Raw genomic sequence first — 24,033 nt, 5'->3', positions numbered from 1 at the left:
TTTCTTTAAAGAATGGAAGGCGACAAAGTGAAATAATGCACGTGAGCCGAAATGATAAGTGGCACATCATGTAGAGTAAGGCATTAACGACAATCCACTGGCGACCCCCATTTGTGATTAACAGCAAAAGCATGTAAATGTCACCTGCTTTCAGCAGAAATGTGGAATTTGAGCACCGGACAAATGAGGTGCAAAAGAATGTGTAATACAGAAAGGATGCCACATGTTGATAAGATGAGCAGTGAAGACCAGCAGATGACTGTGTTTACCATCAGTGTTGTTTGAGCTTGTGGGTCCTGACCAGAACAGAAGAGCCATGCCATTGGGTCAGGCTGAGAGCTGTTGTCCAAACGAAACATGAAAAAACGAAAATAAGAAAAAAAAATTTTGTAAATAAATGAGAAATTGAACCTTTTGTCAGTCATGTTTGTGTCTACATGGGATGTCTCAGGATGAAGAGTTGACAATGGTGCCCCAGCTGCTGATTTATCATGAATTTATGCTGTACTTTTTCAATTTAAAAGTTAAACAAAGCAGAGGTGCCCTTAGGTCCAAGAATTACATGTTGAAATCCTCCGATGTGCCACTACAATACCCTTGAGCAAAGTATACACACACACACACACACACACACACACACACACACACATACAATGTCTACAAGCACTTGTCCCAAGCGGGGTCGCGGCGAAGTCCGCCGCAAAGCACCCCAAGCAGGACTCGACACACCCCAGACCCACCACACAGCAGGCCCCAGCGAAACCTGCCACGCCGCCACGCCCCCTGGAGCAGAGTAATTCCCTAAAATGCATCAGTAAAAATTGCCAGAGATATAAATAGATAAATAACAGTAGGCAGCTTAATAATACAAGTTGTTCCGGACAAAAATGTTAGCTGAATGTAAACATTACACGTACTATTTTTATGTAATAATAGCCAAAATGGAACTGTAATGAAGTATACTTACCTGGTAATTTATAGTACTTCTTTCCCTATATTTTAAGCACTAAGCAATAATAACAACCTATGCTGTCTAAACTCTTAGAAACCACCACACGTCTTCCATTGCTTGTAATGATTAAAACATCAGTTATTTGACACTAATGACTGGGATCGCATCTTGGACACAGGGGATCCGTGTCTGCTGTGCAGCAAAATATGCGAGACACAGGGAGGCATCTGGCCCGTTAAGATAAGCAGCTGGAGGATTAATGGGGAGGTTTCAGACCACGGTGGAAAAAGTGGCATGTGGTGGAGACGAGAGGAAATTAGGGGATGGCCTGTGCGATTCTTCCCAGGCCTCTGAGCACAAATATCCTGCGAAGGGGTTAGCAGCAGTATCTCTTCAGTCAGATCTATACTGTCGGCAATTGGTTTGCTTGTTTGTTTCTCTATACTGTCCTTTATATAAACAAAAAGTATTTTCAACACTTCCTACAAGGTTATCACACAGAAAAATAATCAGGCTTTGTCTTCAGCTTGAATCTAGCTTACACTGCACTCTTGAGAGGCCCAATGGTTCTTGCCGTGATAAAATGCACAAGTCATTAGAGCAGTGAGTCTGTTTCCCCATTGATGGCTACAAGGTTGTTTTCAGGGCTGTATGTAGCCCCCCCCCCCCCCCCCCCCCCAGCAAAAAAAAAAGAAAAAAAAAAAGTCTCATTCACAGAACCCTAACCACCTTTGGGTCACTGTCCTTTGCAGTCCCAACATCCTCTTATCCCAAAGCCAGTGCGGTTCGTATCTCTCCCCCTGCTGAAGTCACCAGTGTTTGAAGGAGGGCTGTCTTTTTTGCCACGTTTGCGCACTTGTTTCTCGTCGCTCATTTAGGTTGTCGTTGTTTGGGTTGGAAAGACAGGAGAAGCCTCATTCCGGCTCTTGTCACTTTGTGAGGTAAAGCTTGACTCGTACAGCTCACCGAGGGGACGCTAGCAGGCACAGTCCGCCTTGATGTGGAGAATCTTGGAGAAGCCTGGTCTCTTTTTCAAAGCCTATTTCGAGAAAGTGGAGAGAAAATTAGGAAGGTGTCACATTAGCCCGTGACATTTTACCAGAAACTACATGAGAGACAACAACTAAAGCAGCAAAAACTAAGTCAAGCAGAACACAATGGGACACTCTCATGATTCACACAGTTTTGAGAGTTTTGAGCAAAAAGATACATACCCTAAAAAATAACTGTGCTATTATTTAATTTATAACATTTCTTTCCTTTTTTCAATTCCATTCCTTTGCTTGGTAGTTTGACTCATGTTTTCTCTGACAGGTCTACCAGTGTTTGCCAGTCATGGCGTTCCAGTAGACCTCACAGACATGAGGGACTGCAGGTGCTCACCTGCAGCTTGTTTAGCATCTCTTCAAATAGGTTCCTGGCTTCAGGGCTGCTGGGATCCTCAAAGTAGTCCGCAATCTCAATCTGCACTACAATCGACTTCAGGTTACGGCATGCACCTGCAAGCAGATGGGGAAAAATGGTGACATTTGCAATTTGAATTTCATATACAGTATGGGTATAGCGTGAAGTTGCATGTAGTTGGGGACTTTACAGTGAAGCTTAATCACCAAAAATGGAACCATCCAACCAACCAAACAGTCCAACAGAGTTCAGAGTATCACAGTTGGTTTGGATACCTTTAAATCCGTGCTTATGACCTACATGTTCAAAATCAATTATACAGAACACAGTTTTACGCTTCTTTTTATATCCCATTTCCTCCATTTAAGAACTGCTAAAGCATCGCTCATTTAATGTTGAAGTATATCAGGTCTTTCTACTCACTGTTGAACTGCAATTTGCAGCAAGTGATGCACAACAGCTGTGAACTACCACAGCTGAAGCAGTGCATGGATGAATACTCACTGTTGAAGTGCAGCAGAGCCTTGGGCGTGACTGGTGTGGAGGTCAGCACCAGCATCTCCAGCCCCTTGAGCCCTTCTCTGCAGACCTCAGCCGCTACCTCCTGGTTGATCTCACTCACATGGTCCAGCTCCAGCACCTGCAGACGCATGCAGTTCCGAGCTAGAAGCCCATATGAAAGTAGACCATGGTCAGTCACTCAGATCAGAAAGTCTGTCTATAACACTACATAAGAGTTCAGTATTCGTTAAGGCTGTTTAAGAAGTTGTCTGCTGTAGCGCAATCCAGGCAACTTACCCAATGATGCAAGGCCCTGAATGCCACATCCAGCCCCGCCCACTCCAAGGGCTCGGAGGTGTGGCCAGCATCGTCCAATAGTCTGTAAGCATCGGTTACTGAATCGGGCTGGCTGCTGACTGAAAAAGAATTCAAACCAAGGACATTACTACCATACACATAAACATCTTTAAATGTAAATCCTCAACAGTGAAGTAAAAGACTGATCTATGACATTTGCTTTTGTTAAATCGACTTTGCCCGCTTGTTTCTTCCTCACCATGGATGAAGTGGCGCCACCTGCAGGGAGATGATGTCTCGACAGCCAGCTCCTAGGGCCCAAATCACCTCCTGCCCAACAGGATCTGTGGCACTCCTATAAATAAAAATATATAGAAAAAATAAAAATAAGTAAATGACAAAATTAAAAAAATAAAAACTTTAAGTGGAAGTCTTGTCAGGTGACCCTTATGAGTCAACTGTATGGATTGGTGTTATTAGCCTATAAGCCACTGATCATCATTAATACTATCGTTGTGTTTAGCTGATTTTTTCCAAAGACACATACAGTGATACACTACTTACCCATTTATGTAGCTGGACAATTTTTACTGGAGGAATTCAGGGTAAACAGCTTGCGCAAAGTTACTTCAGCACTAGGTGAGATTCAAACCAGTCACTTTTGGAGGCAAAGGCAGCAGCACTGACCACTACACTATCAGCTACTCCAACAATCAGGAGATAGCTCTGTAGTGAGATGCTGAAAAGGGCGCCAAAGGATGAAAACCCACGGGCGGAGACCCACCTATAGGTGACAGCCTGCAAGGAGCGGCAATAGCAGCTAGCCAGCCACAGAGAGCGGTCCGTCAGGATGTTGGGGCAATGGGACACCTTCAGGATGAGCACGTTTCCCCCTCCCGCTTTCAGCAGGGCCTCAAGGCCTTCCTCCAGATAACCCCTGGAAAAGTGCAGAGGAAGCCAACCAAAAGACGACAGATTATCATGAGCATTCTTGAGTCAATTATCAGGAATCAGTGCAGTCTATATAGTTAATTCTCAAGAGGAAATGTAAAAACAAAAAAAAAGAGCAAATATGACCTATATGTACACAGGGAGGTGATGGGAATCTGTAAAACTGATAATATGAGTGTGGGACCGCCTTAATTCAATTCATTTCCACGGTGTTAACAGCTCTTTGTGGTGTTCCGGAGTATCGGTTGTCAGTAACATGATGACGAACATTGAATGTCTTTATGGAATGAATCAATCAACAGTCAGCACTAAATAAGAGACTATGGATAGAAATTTTTTTTAAAATTTGCTTTACCATTGCGTGTATGACAATATTACAGTTAAAACTGTATATGACAAAGTATTTATTATTGATTGCAGCAATATTTGAGATTTTCCCAGAATTTATTCGACAACTACATCAAAAGGTGTCTGCATTATTAAGCTTGTATTGAATGTGAGTTGGTAGTTAAATTGACTTTGGAGTTACAAAAAAAAAAAAAAAAGAATTACAAATAGACTCCAGGCCCCAGTTGTGTTTATAAGTTGAGCAGCCAGTGTATACCTTTAAACATATACATATCAATGCTAAGAAATGGATGCACCTATTAGTCAGATATAAAAAGTGTTAGCACAGACAAAATCTTAAAATATCCCATTTGCTTGATTTAAAAACAGAACCAAATGTTGAAAATAAAAAATTTATTATGTCCTTTTTATATTTCTATAGAAGTGTGGTGCAGAAAACTTACATGCAGCAGGCGGAATTGGGCACATCAACCTTGTAATGTAAATTTTACTGCGGTTCGACCATATAAAATGTGAAGAGAATATTATAGCAACAAACTTGAGTAAAACTCTGAATCTCTGCTTAGTCTTATAACAGGGTCACGTTTAAGACTGAGTGACCTTTAACCTCCTGAGTGACAACCCTAAAGTGGTCCGACTCTATTACAGATATATCTGTAACACATTACGAATTAAAAATGTACCGTACAAATGAAGACCAGCACTCTGGAAAGTAAAAACAATAAATCAAAAGTCATAAATCAGTGCTGTCACTGTAGTTTACACATTCTATCCTGAGCCTTTCCATTCCGTCTGTTCTCCACCACAAGGGTGAGTGACATCCTCTTGGGGGAGCCACCCATCATCAGCATCATCCATGCAGGTCGCTCAGAGTCACAGAGACAGGGCTCGCTCGAAATTAGGCTGATCACTCACCGGGTGCTTCTCACATACTCCTCCTTGGTCTCCTTCTTGCCCCGCGGCCTCGGTTTGAGGTTCTGCAGGATGATGGAGTGGGTCTGTGTGCACCACTGCGACAGCGTAACCATGAACTGAGGAAGAAACACAGTTCTGCGGTTTGCTGTAGCACTTTATTTATTTTGCTGACGTTTTCCTTCCAACTAGCTTGCAAGGTTAAGCTACTTACACTGATTTACCCTTTTTTACTGCATCATATCAAGGTAAGTACCTTCATCAGCGGTACTATAGGAGGAGGTGGGATTTGAATCTGGGTTCTTTAAGGTCAAGACAGCAGTGCTAATCACTACACCGCCTGCTGCTCCAATGAATGGTTAACATCTGCAGTTGGTGTGACAACTGTTGTTGTTTTTTCTACTGACACAAAATTAATGTAATAAATCTGATGAAAGTAAATTGTCATCAAAGCCCCTGTTTTCCCAACAGGTGTGAGATAGACAGACAGTTTGTACATTGTCTTGCATTTTATCTGACATTTACAGTTATTTATTTAGCTGATGCTTTTCTCCAAAGTGACTTCCAATGAACTCTATGCAGTGTTATCTGCCCACACACCTTATTCACCGTGGTGACTTACACTGCTGGATAAACTACTTACAAAGGGACACTCATCCATACATCAGTGGAACACATTCTCTCTGCCAGTCAGTCACACACTATGGGGAACCTGAACAGCAGGTCTTTGGACTGTGGGAGGAAACCAGAGCACCCTGAGGAAATGGAGGAAGACACAGGGAGAACATGCAAGCTCCACACAGACTGAGTTGGGATCGAGCCCATGTCCTCTCGCACCACCCAGGGGCTGTGAGACAGCTCCAAACACTGCAGAGCAGGCAAAGGGGCCCCTGGAGCGCACCTTAGAGGAGATGCGGGCGTTCTCCAGCAGGACCCGGGTCCACACGGCTGGGTGGCGGGCCACAAACCTCCAGTCGCGGCACACCTCGGCCGCCCGCAGCAGCGTCTGCGTGTCCAGGTACGTGAAGATGCAGAATAGTGCTGCGCGTGTCTTCAGGGTCTCTGGGCTGATCATCTCCGAGGACCCCGAGGGGCTGGGTCTCTCGCGCCGGCTGGGTTTCTGGCTCCCTTCGGAGCGGCCTGCGAAGGGAGGACAGTGGTCTTCAGAAAGCTCCACAAAGGATGACAGCTGGCTCAGCAACCAGGGTCTTTGGATTTCCATAGCCTTAGTGCTGGAGTGGATCTCAACAAAGAGCCACCAATAAGTTTAAACACAACCTGTGCATCTATTGGTGCACATTCAATAATCGGGGCAATGTTTATTTCACCACTTATTAGGAATTATGATGACAATTTACACATTACATCTTGGACCTATGAGCCTGTTTCTGGGACCATCAAAATGTTTGGTCATACAGGCCTAGATTGTAATTTGTGTTATTTCTGTATATAACAATGAACTAATGTTGCACAACTCTTACACCGAAATTCTGAAAGCATGGAAATTTACCTCACATCACAAGTTAAGGTGAGGGGAAGAAAACATGTTAATGAAAAGACACTAAAACAGTTATACATAGTGAAGGTATATATATATATAAACACACACACACACACACACACACATTTTCCGAACTGCTTGTCCCATACAGGGTCGCAGGGAGCCGGAGCCTGCCCGGCAACACAGGGTGTGAGGCTGGAGGGGGAGGGGACACACCCAGGACGGGACGCCAGTCCGTCACAAGGTACCCCAAGCAGGACTCGAACCCCAGACCCACCGGAGAGCAGGACCTAGTCCAACCCACCGAACCACTGCGCCCCCCCTCCCATAATATCATTACATAATACGTATTACACACACACACACACACACACACACACACACACACACACACACACATATTTTCGGAACCGCTTGTCCTATACGGGGTCGCGGGGAACCAGAGCCTACCCGGCAACACAGGGCGTAAGGCCAGAGGGGGACACACCCAGGACGGGACGCCAGTCCATCGCAAGGCACCCCAAGCAGGACTCGAACCCTAGATCCACTGGAGAGCAGGACCCGGTCCAACCCACAGTGTCCCCCCCTTATAATATATACACACACACACACATTTTCAGAAGTGCTTGTCCCATACAGGGTTGTGGGGAACCGGAGCCTACCCGGTAGCACAGGGCGATATATATTTATTTATATATATGTAAATGTATATTTCTTTTTTAAATCAAATCATCATTTAAAAAAAAAAATGTTCTTCATACTGGCCACTAAGGGGCGCCAGAAACAGTTTCAAATGCTGCCAAAAAACCTCACAAAAAAAACAATATTAACATTATGCAACACTGGATCTGTCATTAAGATGCCACAAAACCATAAAAAAACCGCATGAAATGAGGGAATCTGAGACTGGAAATGGCCATTGTTGCTTGTGGATGTGCAGAGGAAGAAGGGAAGAGCAGAGGTAGGGCTGTGACTGGCAGCGCCCGACCTCTCCATAGTCTACTTGCTCCACTCATCTTCACTGATGATGAAGTTGGAGGGAAAAGAGAGCTGCTTGAGCATCAGTCAACAATCAAAGACCTTTCATCATCAGCCAGTGCTGACAGTCTATAAAACACTACAACAGGTGCCATACTGGTTAGAGAAGAACTAGGGTTCAATTCCTCCTCCTACTGTTATACCCTACAGCAAGGTACTTAACCCTCAACTTACACAATAAAAAATGCCCAGATTTATCAATGAGTGAATAATTGTAAGTCGCTGTGGAGAAAAGCATTAGCTAAAAGAATCAATGTAAATGTGAATAGAACTGAGTAAATCACTGTAAGCAGTCTAACGCTGTAAGTCACACTGGAAAAAGCACAAGGTAAATAAGTGAAAGTCGTGTCATGTAATGCATTTCACTTTTTAAAAATGAGCTTCCAAAAATCAAAGCAGATATGAGGAATTCTGTCTCAAATACTTCTAACCTCTGTTTGTCAAGGTTCTTTTTTTAATTTTAGCGAACGCAAATCTTGCAGAAGCACAAGAGCATGATATATTATTATTAGAATTCCAGTTTTAACAGGAACGTTACAATACCTAACCTTCTGTGAAAAGTTTTAATTATTTGTCACTGGGTGAGTTGTGTGGGCAAACATGGTATACCATGCAGTCCAGGGATGACTTCCACCGTCACGTAAATGTCTGTTGACCTTTTCTCCGCTGTCCTTCACCGGTCATTCTGTGTCCTGCACCATGGAACTGCAGCTTTCCTTTCACTTAGTGATTTAGCAAAAATTTGGAGTAGCAACACATACACAGAAAAAGTTTATATCCGCTTGTCCCGAGCGGGGGTCGAGCCAGACCTTAACCCGGCAACACAGGGCGCAAGGCTGGAGGGGGAGGGGACACACCCAGGATGGGACGCCAGTCCATCACAAGGCACCCCAAGCAGGACTCGGACCCGAGACCGACCACAAAGCAGGCCCTGGCCAAGCCGGCTGCGTCACCGCCCCCCGCCCCCTCGCAACATATCTACTGTAATATTAATAGGAAATACAAAGGTGATCATGACACATGGTGTGATACAGCCTGATGAAGCAGTTAACAGGTCAGGGAAAAAGTGGGTCTGAGACCTTTCTTCAGTGTTAGAAGGGATTCAGCGGCTCTGAGGGATAGAGGGAGCTCATCAGACCGCGTAAGACCAAAACATGAGAAGTTGTGGACTTTCAATTTTAGACCCCTGATTTAGAGTGGCACCACGTTAGTTTCCTATGGTTTACCCAGCAGTCAACTGGATGGAGAAGTGGGACACTAGTGAAAAAGTGATGTAAACGGAGTGTAATTTTTTCATCTCACAGCATCCCTTTGGCATACAGGTCATGGAACACACCAGGACAGTGTTTACCTGTACTCAGGCGATAGCGGGACTTGCTGGGCCCAGACTGCGACGGGTCGGACAAAGCCCTCTGCTCCAGTTCCCAGGCTTCCACCTCGGACTCGGCGGTGCGGGACCCCACGTCGGATACGTCTCCTTCCTCGCCCTCTGTGCTGCTGCGGCGCGGTCGTCGCTGCCAGTTCTGGATGGCCTGCTTGCGGAGCCCCCAACCGTGGCCGCTCTCGCTCATTCGGCTCGGCGCATTAACCGCTCGCTCCTCCGCAGGGGCCATGTCCATGCTGTCGCTGTCGTAACCCACCGAGCCCTGCCTTTTCACCCGGCTGGACTCCCTGCCATGGGGGGCAATGCGCTCGTGAAGAAGCTCACACATCTGCTCACATACACACCCATGCACACACAGACCCACACACACACACACACACACACACTTTCTGAACTGCTTGTCCCATACGGGGTCGCGGGGAGCCGGAGCCTAACCCGGCAACTCAGGGCATAAGGCCGGAGGGGGAGGGGACGCCAGTCCGTCACAAGGTACCCCAAGCGGGACTTGAACCCCAGACCCACCGGAGAGCAGGACCCGACCCAGCCCAACCCACTGCGCCACCACGCCCCCCTCTCACACAGACCCATAATGCTAAAATAGTTTTTGTATTCTTATTAATACCCCCTACACTGCAGCTCAATGTTCACAAAGCAAATGCTGAATCTTTGTCCGTTACAGCTGTCAGCAGGCCAACCCAACCACTGACCCCTTGAAAAATATATTTTTTACTAAATTGATGTGGCCACAAATTTTCCCTGAGTTTTAAATGATATGCATTATTTTTATTAAAATGACTCATAAGATGCTGTTTCCATGACTACAGATGGGCCTCCTCACCTCCCAGATGCACCAAGGGGCTGCTGTTACAGTGTGTGCGGCTCTGCTTTCAGTATGGCGTGTTGGAGCAGCCAAAGGAATCTGCGTTTGCTTTGCTAATCCTTTTTTTTTACACGTACTGTAAGCGTTTGTGGGGGAGGATCCATCTGGTCACCATCACAACAGGTGAAGCGCTCTGGGGCCGGAGGGTTTGCGTACGTGGCAATGCCTGCATCTCTATAGAGGACTTACAAAGCCTCCTTCTCCAGCCTCTCAATGTGTGAGTAGTTTGGGCTAACCCTCTAGCCTACATCAACACCCGTATATAACTTAGAAAAATGTCATTGTACTTCATATAGACATTCCCAAACATGGTAAAATACAACAACAGTCTCAGGCCATTTGTGCTGACTAGTCTACCTGCCAAGGTTAAACACTGACTTTGATTAAGGAAGTGCATGCATGTCAGCTACAATAAATTGTGGAATATGTGGGCACCCTTCTGGAAGTTACTGGAAAGTACTACATGATCATACCTGTGATAAACTGTAACCTTTCGATCTTGAGCCCTCGTTCCATGTACGTGGGCATATTTACTTTTTCTCAGTGTACTGTCTCTCTGTATGCTGTTGTGACCCTGTGCTGTGCATAAATCTTTGTTGTTACAAATATTATGTTATAATACACACATTACATTGTCTAAAACCGCTTGTCCCATATGGGGTCGCAGGAGCCTAAGCCGACAATGTAGGGCGCAAGGCTGGAGGGGGAGGGGACACACCCAGGAGAGGACGCCAGTCCCTCGCAAAGCACCCCAAGTGGGACTCGAACCCCAGACCCACCGGAGAGCAGGACCTAGACCAACCCACCGAACCACTGCGCCCCCCTCCCGTAATATCATTACATAATACGTATTATAATGTTATAATATTTTAAGATATGATGTTACTGTTGCCGTGTATAAGAAACACCCGTAATTTTGTCATTTGAAATAAAGTGATGTATTTTTTACCTTGGAACCATTTTTTCCCATAAGAAATAATGGTAATTCAGCTCCCAGATGGAATTTTCCAAATGCGACGATTTCGCTGACTGATTTAGCATCGTTACGTGAGGGACGGGTATGCCAGAAGGAGCTCGGTTGTTGTGTGTTAAAAAACGGGACTGCCCTCCACGCACTGAAATGGCACTGTAGGGGGTGTGCGGTGACATCATGCCGCTGGATGGCAGTGCGGACCTACCCTGTGCTGGGCGTCGAGTGGTGATCGCACACCTGGTACATCCCCCTGGGCACACTGGAGTTCCTCTACAGGACACACGGAAAGAGCACCCGTATTATTTATTATTAATCGTTACATGCACATTTAAATCCTCACTCTGGCCTGGGCTGGGCTGAAAAGAAAAGAAAGATCTTTAACAAATATCTATTGCTTAATTTCCCAAAGACAGGAAGCACAGAGAACGAATTAGCATCCCACAGGACATAAAATCGACACTTAGCGTGATGGAAACACGCAATATAAATGTAATTAAAAACCTTTACGAGCTCGTCTGCAAGAAGGTGTCCCTGAATCGGCGGCATGCACGCTGTTCCGAGGATACGCTCCCAGCCTTGATCGCTTGGTGCACCGGGGATGACCCTGCCGGCCCCAAGGTGCTTGCCGCACACTCCATAGTAAAATGTGGTACATTATGTCCTTTCCTTTTTTATACTGGATCTAAGACCATGGAACTATAATCTGTCTTAAACTGACGATCCAAACAGGCTTTGCCTTGCGGTCGCCATGCCAACTGCTTCGACACGTGCGCCACTAGGAGCCTGGGCAGCTTGCTGTTACCTGGCGGTCGGTGCCCTTCGACCCCGTGATGCTGCAGTGGCTCAGGCTGCCGTTGGGCGTCGTACCGCAGCTGCTGATGATCTGCAGCTGCTTCTCGGCGCGGTCGGCCCGGTCCAGCAGCTCCTCGATGAACTGCTGCAGGCGCACCTTGGCGTTGGCCTCACGTGCCGCCGTCTCCTGGAGGAACTGGTCGATCTGAGCCACCTCCCTGGACGCGGGCGAAGGGCGGTGGGCAGATGGTCATCTCTGTGCATTAATAACAAAGCCACCGGCACGAACACGCTCTTTTACTTTTCCAGCTTCCGGAATTATCCGGAAAGGCCTTCATCGCATAAGTGATAACGTGTCGAAAATTTAACACGTACAAATTCCACTGGAAAACAACCACGTCGTAAAATAACGGTAAAATCACAGTCATGCAGCGAGTAGCCTATCCGCAAGTCGACGCACGGCAGTTTAATCGCCTCCGAGACGAAGCGCGTCTCATTCCAACCTTTTCCACAAGCGCTGCACACTTTTACATTGGCGAGTTATCGTCTTTCCCAAAGTGCCGCATAAGGAGGAAACCTCGAGAAATATTCAGAAACGAGCACTTGCGTAATTTGGGACACTAAGTAGCATCTTTAGTTTTCTGGAAGCCGTTAAGATTCACATATCATCCATTTATTAAGGACGCTCGCGAGGGAATGGAAACAGCTCGGATACGTAACAGGCACATCAACCGAGCAGAGGATGCCAAAAATCGAGCTCCCAGCTGCCGTTCTGTTGGATTTCACCAAACATTAGTTGATGAATCCCCTCTCAATGGCAGCAGAAGGAAAAGAAGGACTGATTTCAGCACCGGGGTATGGTTTCGCACTCGGTCTCACGGTTAAATGAGTAGCCTCGGCCATCCCATTGCGGCGTGAGTCCCGTTGCTATGCGGACCTCGCCCAATAACACCAGTAGCGCTCCAGTGCACACATTAATAACCGGATAATTAATTACATTATTCACACCAGTCACATTTTGAGGGAAACCGCTTCCGTACGTAAACACTCCTCCAAGGAACACGGGTAATTCTTATGCAGCTCTTTCGGTGAATTAACAGCTTTCGGCGTGGCTCCTCGTAATTATTACAATTTTTTACCATGCTTCTCTTGTAAGCAGCGTTAATGAGTGCTGACAAGGGCACCGTTCACATCTGTGAGGACATACCTTAGGTGTTTTTACAAAACCGCTGTATCCACAAATGCACTCTTGGCCTTTTAGCTTGTTTTTTTTGCGTAGCAATAGAGCTCTTAAAAGATACAGAATATGAATATTGAATAAGATGGTGCTGGAATTTCAATGGAAACAAAATTAAAGAGCTATGCTTTCATTTTTTTCATTTAGCTGACACCTTTTTCCAAAGCAACTTACCTACAATTATTTCTCTATTTATACAAGTGGGTAAATTTACTGGAGCAATTGAGAGTAAGCTCCTTGCTCAAGGGCGCTACAGCTGAAGGTGAGATTCAAACCTGCAACCTTTGGGGCCAAAGCCATCGATTCTAACCAATGCTCTACCAACAATCCTATGCCATGCTTGTACAAGTTTAAGATAAAAATGGGAGGAGCACTCTGAACATAATAAGAGTAACAAAAACAGTAGGAAAATAAGAGTTTACTAGGGCAGCACTGGTTACAGCTGCTGCCTTCAGGTCCCAGGTTTGAATCCCACATCTTGTTGTAGTGCCCTTGACCGATGTACTTGCGCTGAATTGATGACGTGAAAATTGCACTGCCGTATCACTTTGCAAATCACTGAAAGCACCATGACGCTGTAAGTCGTTCTGAAGCAAAGCACCTGCTAACTGAATAAATGTAAATATACGCACAATGTGTGATTCCAGCACCCTTTTGACATCATCAGTAGAGCTGAGCGCATTGTCCTGTATCGTCTTTGTACGAGAGAAATTTCAGGGTGGGACTAGCGGTCTGTGTTGATGCAGCGGAGGTCAGACATGCTGTATTTTGCTAATGCGCACTGCACATGCACCTTCGATGACTTCATCTTCAGCACATCAATTATTTAGAGGGGAGGATGATTCATGCATTAGGGTGCCCCAGACCAGCGACTGGAGACTTACTCACAAGGGGTGGAGGGAAGTCCTGGGAGCAGAAAGCCTTACGCTCTAACAGGTCGCCTTCAGGAAGGACCTCTCTAGGGAACGGCCGTGTGCTGCGGGCGGCCAGGCCGTGATGGATCTACTGCTGGAGCACTGCATCCCGTCATTTATCAGAAATACCCACAAATCCAGCTTAAAGAACCAGGTCTCGGGTGTGTGGGAAAACACATTTTGCTGTCCACGGCGGATGTTTAACTGCAGCGTGGGATGAAAATTACAACACCCATCCCTCGTATAACGGGGTCCCACAAAATGAAAAACCTCTACAAATGACCTATGAAAAAAAATATGTACCATTTGATCATACAACAGGCTTATTAATTCAGTGCAGCACAATTTCCCAGGAATGTGGTGATTTTACAGGTGTTTCATTCACTGCTTATATTTACTCAGCTATTCAAATCACATGAAGACTTTTTGCAACATAAATACTCCAACAGCACCGCAAACAAAGTGTTTCTCTTGTGGTCTACAGTCATGCCAGACGAACCGTGCCATCGAATTCAAATCGTGCTACGAGACATCGAGAACGCCAGACGATGGTCTTTAGCAGACTGTAGGCATCACGCTGCTTCCAGAACATCATCCCGCTCCATTGACCAGGAAGTGTGTAGCTCTTGTTTTGTCAAACGCTAAGAGTGTTGAGAGCGACCGTGGAGGGTTTTAAAAGCTGCATCTCCTTCTGCCATGAATTGTTAAATTGAATAAAATGTAACTGCTGACGTGACAAGATGTTCAACAACTTGCAACGTGCGAGACAAAGCGGCGAAAGCTTTTTCCGCTTTGTCTCAATCCGAGGCAGCGTGGACTGAAGTGGAGTCCCATCTCCGTACCCTGGGTAACTGTGGCCTGTCGAAAGCAATTTGCTGCGATGGAAGTGCTCGTGAGCAAATGTTCGGACAAGAGCGGAAAACTGCACATCTTCCTGGGAAACTATATTTTGACAGACAGAGAATAAATGTAGAAATGTAAGGCAAGAGAAAAAGGACCAGGAGAAGAAGATCCATATTGGCCTCCTCTATTATTAGTCCAGATAAAGTATTTACAGCTTCATTCAAGCATTTGTTTATCAGTTATTTTTCTCCAGTGCAAAATACAACTTAGAGTAATCAAAAGCACATTTCACCAACAGATGAGGAGCTTTAGATACAGACACTTGATTGTCGAAGCACAGTCAGGTTGCCTAATACCACAGTTTTCGATGGCGCACTTTACATGAGCAGCTGCATATGGAATTCATAGGAAATACAGAGGTGATTATGACTGATGATTTCATACGGGTTTACGGAGCAATTAGGAGATCGGGAGAGAAGTGGGTCTGAAAGAGATGGGTTTTGAGATCCTTCTTGGATGTTGAAAGGGATTCAGCAGCTCTGTGGGGTAGAGGGAACTCATTCCACCACATCAGGGCAAAAATTGAAAACCAACACATTTCAATTTTTGAACCTCCTGTGAGTGGGACCACCAAGAGGCCAGAGGTTACGGAGCAGTGGTAAAGAAGTGGTAACTTCCTTTTGCACCACTCTGCGTAACCTCACTGTGCAAATGTACCTGCTAGCAATGGGTAAGAGACATCCACATGAGGCACAACATTAGTTACAAGTGATCTATCAAGGAAAAACACACATTACCTAATAGCGCAGCTGTCCAGGCGTCATTACGTGGGGTAACCCATCAAGTTCCCCAGTGTCACTCTGGGATACATCGTACCAGGCTCTGCTTGGAACCGACGCAATAAGGGTGACTTGTACTGCGGAAACAAGATCTAGTGCCTCTCAATGGGATCGCTCTGTCCATTCAGAGGACAACACAAAGGACTCTAGAAGGACAAGCTCAGACCTTTGAGTCACAGCCGTGATCCACGTCATCCACCTATTGTGACTTGGGATTCCGGGGCACGGAAACGTGATCGCATTTCTTTCACCGTCTACATCAAGCTGAGCACCACTGGCACGGTTTTAGAAATTCACCGCTTCTCCAATCAGCTCTGGCTTATGGGGCTCCACCCAGAGCAAACCATCTGTCCTCTCTGTCCTTCACTCTTGAACCTTCAGTGGCTCTTACAGCCTGGGACTGAGGAGAGTCAAAGGTGGCAGAACTGGAAACGCCTAAATTAGGAGGAAAATCACCTTCTGAAATTTAATATCCACAAAGCAGGGCTGCAGTGATGATGAACCTATCCCAGAAGCACAGGGCGTGAGGCAGGAGAAACCCTTGACAGGACATCACACACCCATTCACAGACACATGTTTTTGGACTGTAGAAGAACATGGGGAAAACATGTAAACTCCATACAGACTGAGCCACATTCAAACCCACATCCAAGGCCACAGCTGGATCCGTGGGCCACCACCCCTAACCACTACGCCACCAAAGAACCTGAAATTTTCCACTAAATTATTCTCCACTAAAAAAAAGATTAATATGCAGAAAGCTATTTGGGATTATTAAAATTCCTTGCAGTTCGTGGTAATTACCTCCAAGAGAGCTCCGTGATTGAATTTTCACACGCCGACCTTCAGCTTTGTACTCAAGTGGAGGGATGAGAGGGTAACGATTAATTATTTTGAGCATTATGTTTATCCAGAGCACCGCTCGACTAACATGCATGCAACATCCATCAGCAGTGGACGTTCAGACGACCGGCCATAGCCGGGATGTAAATACAAAGCTTTCAACTCGTTTCCTTTTCAGTGTCTCCTTCAGGGCCGCCGTCGGAACTGGTAAAATGATCTGTTCTGGCTCTAGGAAATTAGGTTAAGTAGCTTAGATCGCTCTCCATCTGTAAAAAATGAATTTAACTCCCTGAGTCAGAGAGATCCTGGGCTAATCCACAAGGCTGAATCACTTTTAAGGTGATTGTATGAAGTATAGTAATGTTCAAAACCTAATTCACATCCTATTGCAAAACAATGGCAACCAGATTGATATCTTTATGCTTCAGTCCATCCACAAGGATATTGTACTGTTACTATGCTTAAAATAAAGAAAACAAATATCTATCTATCTATCTATCTATCTATCTATCTATCTATCTATCAAGCTTTTATTTGTTCTGTTATTTATTTGATTGTGCCTATTGGCTAAAGTGACACTGGATTTCTGAAGAAATCAAATTACGAAGAGACTTCTAGTCGCAAATCCCTTTTATACACTGAGGAGCCAACGTTTTGACCTAAAAATAGATACAAAGCAGAATAAACATCTGCGGTGGATTGCCAACCCCACCTATTTGTAGCATGCCCTGCAAGCATGATTCTTTCAGGATAGGGTCTGGACCACCAAGACCCTTTATTACGGAAAGCAATTATTGATTATGGACGAATGAATGAAGGCACATACTGTATTGCGTGCTGTCACTGACGAGGAACAGTAGGGAGTGCAAGATCTTTGCTACTCACCGGCATGGTGAGCCTCAACAGCATAACATTCATATTTATTTATTTACATTTAAACATGTATATATAGGGGGGATCCGGTGGCACAGTGGGTTTGACCGGGTCCTGCTCTCCACGGGGTCGGGGGCTCGAGTCCCCCCTGGGGTGCCTTGCACTGGACTGGCGTCCCGTCCCGGGAGTGTTCCCTCCCCCTCCGGCCTTGCACCCTGTGTTGCCAGGTTGCCGGGTTGGGCTCCGGCTCCCCGTGACCCCACTTGGGACAAGTGGTTTCAGACAATGTGTGTATTTATATATTCAGCTGATGCTTTTATTCAAAGCAACTTACATTTATGCACACTTTTACACAGCTGATCAATCTTTACTGTACCAATTCAGGGTAAGTAGCTTGGTTAAGGGCAGTGCAGCAGAATGTGGGAAACCTGACTCCTTCAAGCCCAAGGAGGCAGCTCTAAGCACTGCTCAAACCCTAAATTCTTCCTTTATCACCCGATATGACACTGAAAGTCCTGGGAAAGCGTCGACATTAGCATGGAGCCACATGCAAATCAGCTGCTCTACACTGATCAGCTTCATCAAAATGGCGAAAACACAATGAAAACCCTTCTTTGGTGGTACAGCCAAGGAACAGCTGCCAGTGCCAAGCTGGACACCCATTAGATTCAGGGGTTCAGATGTCAAGTGGCTCTAGATCAGGCCCTTCAAACCTGTGAGCGAAGCAGTCAGTCATGGACAGCAGCCTGTCCTCAGCCATCGCCGATTTTACTCCCTTTGTCTCAGCATCTTGCTCCGGGCAACGTTACGGCTTAATTTCGCGGCACCGCTGTTGTTTGTGTGCCAGCTCAGATTTTTAATAACAAAGGACCCCCCCGGCAATCGGCATCTGGCCTGCGAAAATGAGCAGCGCCTTGTAGGGATGGTGTCCTCCTCGCCTCCTGCCTGTAAAGCGGTCTCTCCCAGCAGGTCTCCCTGCAGGTACAATTTTGCCGTCCGCGACCCATTTCTGAGTCACCCAGCTCTCATTTCGCGTGCCTTGCCCTGCCCAGCATGGATGGACTAAATCAAGCACTTTGTCACCAGCCTGCCGGGCCACCCGCTTACCTGTGCCTTTGTGGAACACCTCATGGGTCTCTTCATTTCTCCCTGCTGTCTGGCAGCTCAAGGATGGGTTGTGACACCAATACCCACTGAGAGACTGGGATACAACCGCTATTACAAAGTGCCTCCATTCGGAATCCTTACACCAGAAGTAAAACAGGCTGGAAACTGGCCGCCTTCAGACTGACTACTACCTTCAATTCCTTAACCGACATTCCACTTACTGCATTAAAAAAGAGCCTATGTGTGTGTGAAGACACCAGAAGGCTGTGCTGCATCTATGGTGATCCACCAGTGCAGTATGATTACCGTACTTTCAACCGAAGTTACACCGCAGGTGGCATAGCGGTTAGAGATGTTACTCTTAACTGGAATCACCCGGGTTTGAATCCAATTCCTACTGTAACACCCTTGGCCAAGGTACTTACGCTGAATTAATGCAGTAAAAATTACCCAGCTGCATCAACTGGCAAATCAGTGTGTGCCACTTTGGGGAAAGCCTCAACTAAATGAATAAATCAGCAAATAAAGTACTAACAAACAGCAATATGTGGCAGACAGGAAAATAAATCAGGGTATTTGGCAGGTGGCTCAGCTACAGCAGCGACTACACCATGCATACGACAGCTTTGTACAATTAAATGCTTTACCTTCTGAAAGATGATTTCATTATGTAAATAACACCTTTTCAACCAGTAATTTATTTTTGACTTTTAAGCATGGAGCTTTAATAACCTTAATAACTTTTTTCAGCTTGGCTGTTTTACGTTTGCTCGTATTGATCTTAGAAATAATTACAATGGATCACATTAACATCTCAACATGCTGCCTTACACTGCACATCTGTCTGATGCTTCTCTACGAAGCAAATTACCCCGTGAAGCTACCTCCGGTTATTGACCCGTTTATACAGCTGGGGAATTTTACTGGAGCAATTCAGGGTAAACACCTTGCTCGAGGATACTACGGCCAGAGGCGAGATTTGAATTTGTGACCTTTGGGTCCAAAGGCAGCAGCGCCAACCACTACGCTACCAGCTGCCCCACCATGTTAGTTGTTGCTATGGTAAAGTAATAATATGCAGGCAAACTGCTTAATGCGTTTAAATGTGCTCGTTTATTTTTTCGCCTCAACAACGATCGGTAGCAACCCACCAGCAGGAGAGTGCGAAAGATTTAAGTTCCCACATGCCATATCATGCATGAGCGCCACGTCCATGCGTGTGCAGATATGCAAACCATGTTGACCATTTGCAGTTTTAAAATATCGGAGCCAATGGTGTTCTCTCTGGCTCGCTGTCAAACACTATTTGTCATGAGGGTCTACCTCCATCGCAGGACCAGACAGCTCCGGCTGATTCGAGAGCTAATTCCAGAGCAGGGCCCTGGGCTAGGAGCGCCGCCGCACGACCCCAGGTGACCTCGGTGCATCCGCAACGATCCCATCGCATAACAAAGGGGCTACAGCCTTTTACGGAAACGCGCGGACTCCCGGCTGTCACATTTCATTCCACGACCACCGCGGCCTTATTTCAACGTGATCCCCGCCCCACCCCGCACCGCTTCCCCATTAGCGATGCCCAATTTAAAGCAGCATGACGTATGAAATTTCAGCAGCCAGAGCATAATCACATCAATGATTTTGCTCCAGTCATGGGGTCTTGGGTTGGGTGGGGTCCTACATAGAGCACAAAACAAAAAAAGAACGCAGAGAAAATATCCATAGTGAGGCTAGCAACAGCATTATCGCTGAATGAATATCACTATTCATAAACCACATGAATTTTAAGTACGTGGAAACTGCTTGCCTTGTAGAGGGTTAACATTTAACGTATCTTATAATTTTGTCATACCCTGATACACGAAAAACAAGTTCTGCACTTGAAGGTTTGAACCCCACCTCCTGCTGTAGTGTCCTTGAACAATGGACTTAAAATAACAGAGTAAAAAATGACCCTGCTGTACAAATGGGTAAAAAATTGTAAGTAGCTCAACTCTACAAGTCACTTTGGACAAAATGTCAAATAATAAATAGCTAAGAAAAGTGACATCGCTCAATACAACTCATAAATTCCATAGGTTTAAAAATTTTGAACGAGACTTTTAACGTTTAACTTCACATTAACTTGACATTATGAATTAGTCATACCAAAACCAAGGCTCACATGTGTGTGATCACACATACACATTTTCAGAACCGCCTGTCCCATACGGGGTCGCGAGGAGCCGGAGCCTACCCGGCAACATAGGGTGTAAGGCCGGAGGGGGAGGGGACACACCCAGGACGGGACGCCAGTCCATCACAAGGCATCCCAAGCAGGACTCGAACCCCAGACCCACTAGAGAGCAGGACCCGGTCCAACCCAGTGCGCCACCGCACCCCCCTATTTTTGTTCATATTATTGTTATTTTTTATGTGTTATACAGAGCAGGATGTGTAGTAGTTAAGCCACTGCCTTTGGACCTAAATGATCCAGTTGAGACCCACCTCCTTCTATAAGATCCTTGATGAAGGTACAAACCCTGAAATGATGCAGTAAAAATGAGCGAGATGTTTCTCAAGGGTAAATCAACGCAAGTAGCTTAACACCGTAAGACGCTTTGGAGAAAAGTGTGAGCACAACGAATAAGTAATAACAAGAGGCGAGGAACGGTATTACCGTTGAAGGGTTAATGGGCAGGAAAGAAGCGACACCCCTCTGGTGAACACACGGCAGGCTGCAGGTGAGAGAACGTTCTCCACAGCTTTCAGTCCAATGCGTTCACAACCTGTCTGCGCCCCCTGTGCTCAGCTGTTCAAACTGAGCTCCCTTGCAGGTCATCAGCATGACAGAGTTTCCGCTCCGCCGACTCACCGCTTAAGTATGAGTCACACGTGTCAGAGGAGATGATGTTAAAGCAAAATCCAGTGAAAGAAACGGATACGGATGGGCATTTTGAAGAAACATCCGAAAGCAACCGAACACTCGTGAGGGCGGACGGCGGAGACGGACATGGGAATCGCGGTGAATAGCATCGTTTGCATTTCTTTATTGATGCTTTATAACTAATAACCCAAAAACAGAAGACGTACTTGCGTTTGTTTCTATATTATATGTTGTCACGCCCCCAACCACACCCCAAACACAAGCACCTGCAAGGCGGAGTACAAAGAGTCCCACTGCTCCCAGGTTGCAGAATCTCAACGAGACAACCAGCCCCTCGGCGTTCTCAGTCTGCTACTCCCCTTCGCCAACCTTCACCTTGCGTTCTCTCCTCGTTTCCCTAGTCCTGCTCCCCTCGGCTTTGACCATCGCTCCCCACTTCAACTTCGGATCATCCTACAGAACGACATTCGCACCTCGACTCCTTGACCCACGCCTGTCCTCGACCGCGATTGTTACGTCGCCCTTCGGATTTCTAACAAAAAGATCCTGCTTTGGGGGCCCGGCTCTGGTGTCCCGCCCCTTTCTGTAAGATGTCGTACCATTATTCCACACACACTGGCTGAAACCGCTTGTCCGGAGCGGGGTGAACCGGAGCATAGCCCGGCAACACAGGCGCAAGGCTGGAGGGGGAGGGGACACACCCAGGACAGGACGCCAGTCTGTCGCAAGGCACCCCAAGTGGGACTCGAACCCTAGACCCACCAAAGAGCAGAACCCTGCCAAACCCGCTGCATCACCCCCACCATTAGTCCACTTATCTGGAATTTGCTTCTTATATTTTTATTGAAATTATATATATATATGTGCATGTATAAACTGTTTTAGTAAAAGATAAATTAAACAGTATTTATTTTATATTAGACAAATGTTGACAAGTTAAACATAATAACAATAAGAAAAATCATAATCAAACCACCTATGTGATATATACTTATTACCATTATATTCATTCCAAAATAATTTTTTGTATGCTATTGTATGCCCACTACTTTGGCAATACAAAATGAGCAGTAAAAAAAAATGGCACAAGTGAGAAAACAGAGAAAGTGTGTATGCTGTGGTACTACTCACTGCTGCTTGCAGCTCAGCTCCTGCTCCTTGTTTGCCAGGTCCTGCTTGAGGCTGGCCAGCATCTCCACGGAGACGTCCACCTGGCGGGACAGCTCTGACGCCTTGTCCTCGAGGTCCTGCTTCTCCTGGCCGAGCCGCACGCTCTCCTGCCGCGCCTTCTCCAGCTCCGTGCTCTTCTTCTCCAGCTCGGCCTGCAGGCGCCCGACGCGTGCCGCAATCCTCTGCTCCACCTCCTCGGACAGCTTCTCCAGCCGCTCGTCCAGCTCCAGCCGCTCAAAGGCCCTCACCTTCAGTCGAGCCAGCCCCTCCTCGTAGGCTGCCTCCACTGCGCTGGCCGCCACGGCGATGGCAGTGCTGGGCGAGGATGCCCCACCCGAAGACATCTCCCTCTGGATGAAGATCTCGCCGAGGGGGATCTCGAGGTTGGGCACGTAGCAGGTGCCAGCAGTCAGGCCCAGGTCGTCAGCACGCGCCAGCTCGTATGGGAAACGGCGCTCCTTGGCACTGAAGGCCGCGCGTTCGAGAGCTTCCTGTCGGCCTCCCGCCGGCGCCGCCAGTGGCACGAGGGCGCCCTCGCACACGCTGTTGGACTTGGACAAGACGTACAGGGTTTCGTACGTGTGGCTGAACTCCAAGTGGGCTCTGAGGGAGGAGAGGCTCCGGAAGCGCTTGTGCTCGCCGCAGCGGGGGCAGCGATACGGCAGGTCCAGGGAGGCCATTCCAACCGCCGCGGCCCGGTCACACCGCTGCCGAGCGGTCTCCCTTCATCCCAGTCTCAGGTGGGGCCCAGGAGGGACACGCAACGGGCCACCCGGGCGGGGAACAACCATCGCCAGCACACGGAAGCCCAACGTGAGTGGCGACGTCCTCACGCAAACCTAAACGAGGGCCTGCTTCATTAGCGTGCAATCGCTTCCAGCTCTTCAAAGGCTCCTCCGCTAAACCTGCAGGAGAAAAAGAGACAAAGAGACACCTTTTACAGACTGCACTGCAGATTGAAAAGCCCTGCCAGGAATTTGTGATACGTCAGCAGACTTAATAAGTGTCAAATGCTACACGAAGCATCTGCACATCTAACAGATTATTTCTGTTGAAGTCTGACGTTGGACAAGTTCTGTAGTGATGATAGATCATATCAAGCCTGTGCTTTTTCTGTCCTTTTCTTCAACTGATAAACAATATAATACAACAGCGCTGGGTGGCAATAAAGAGAGAAAGAGTATACAGAACACACACTATTAGATTTACTAATTTAGCTGACATTTTTCTCCAAAGCAACTCATAATGTTAAGATAACTACAATTATTTACTCATTTATACAGCTGGGTAATTGTACTGAAGCAATTTAGAGTAAGGTCCTTGTTCAAGGGTGCTACAGCTGGAGGGAGGAGTCAGACCTGGGACCTCTGAGTCCAAAGGCTGCGGCTCTAACCACTACAGTACCAGCTG

At 46.6% G+C, this 24,033-nt stretch overlaps 1 protein-coding gene across 2 annotated transcripts in view; it reads right to left on the bottom strand.

Annotated features, from left to right (window-relative positions):
• Positions 1-736: 736 nt before the first annotated feature.
• LOC108926015 (F-box only protein 41) overlaps positions 737-24,033 on the bottom strand; it is a 36,774-nt gene continuing 13,477 nt past the window's right edge. For both annotated transcript variants that reach the window (XM_029250556.1, XM_029250557.1), the window contains exons 2-13: positions 22,585-23,528; positions 11,944-12,151; positions 11,347-11,411; positions 9,256-9,575; positions 6,267-6,505; positions 5,369-5,484; positions 3,939-4,091; positions 3,414-3,509; positions 3,155-3,273; positions 2,861-3,019; positions 2,336-2,451; positions 737-1,991 (exon numbers count right to left, since the gene is read on the bottom strand). In XM_029250556.1, coding sequence (XP_029106389.1) covers positions 1,929-1,991; positions 2,336-2,451; positions 2,861-3,019; positions 3,155-3,273; positions 3,414-3,509; positions 3,939-4,091; positions 5,369-5,484; positions 6,267-6,505; positions 9,256-9,575; positions 11,347-11,411; positions 11,944-12,151; positions 22,585-23,303 — 2,373 coding nt within the window. In that variant the 5' untranslated portion in view covers positions 23,304-23,528 and the 3' untranslated portion in view covers positions 737-1,928. The remainder of the gene's footprint in view (positions 1,992-2,335; positions 2,452-2,860; positions 3,020-3,154; positions 3,274-3,413; positions 3,510-3,938; positions 4,092-5,368; positions 5,485-6,266; positions 6,506-9,255; positions 9,576-11,346; positions 11,412-11,943; positions 12,152-22,584; positions 23,529-24,033) is intronic.

This window comes from Scleropages formosus, chromosome 3 (assembly GCF_900964775.1).
Source record: "Scleropages formosus chromosome 3, fSclFor1.1, whole genome shotgun sequence".
NCBI classification, from domain to species: Eukaryota; Metazoa; Chordata; class Actinopteri; order Osteoglossiformes; family Osteoglossidae; genus Scleropages; species Scleropages formosus.
This window is presented reverse-complemented; position numbering and strand designations above follow the sequence as displayed.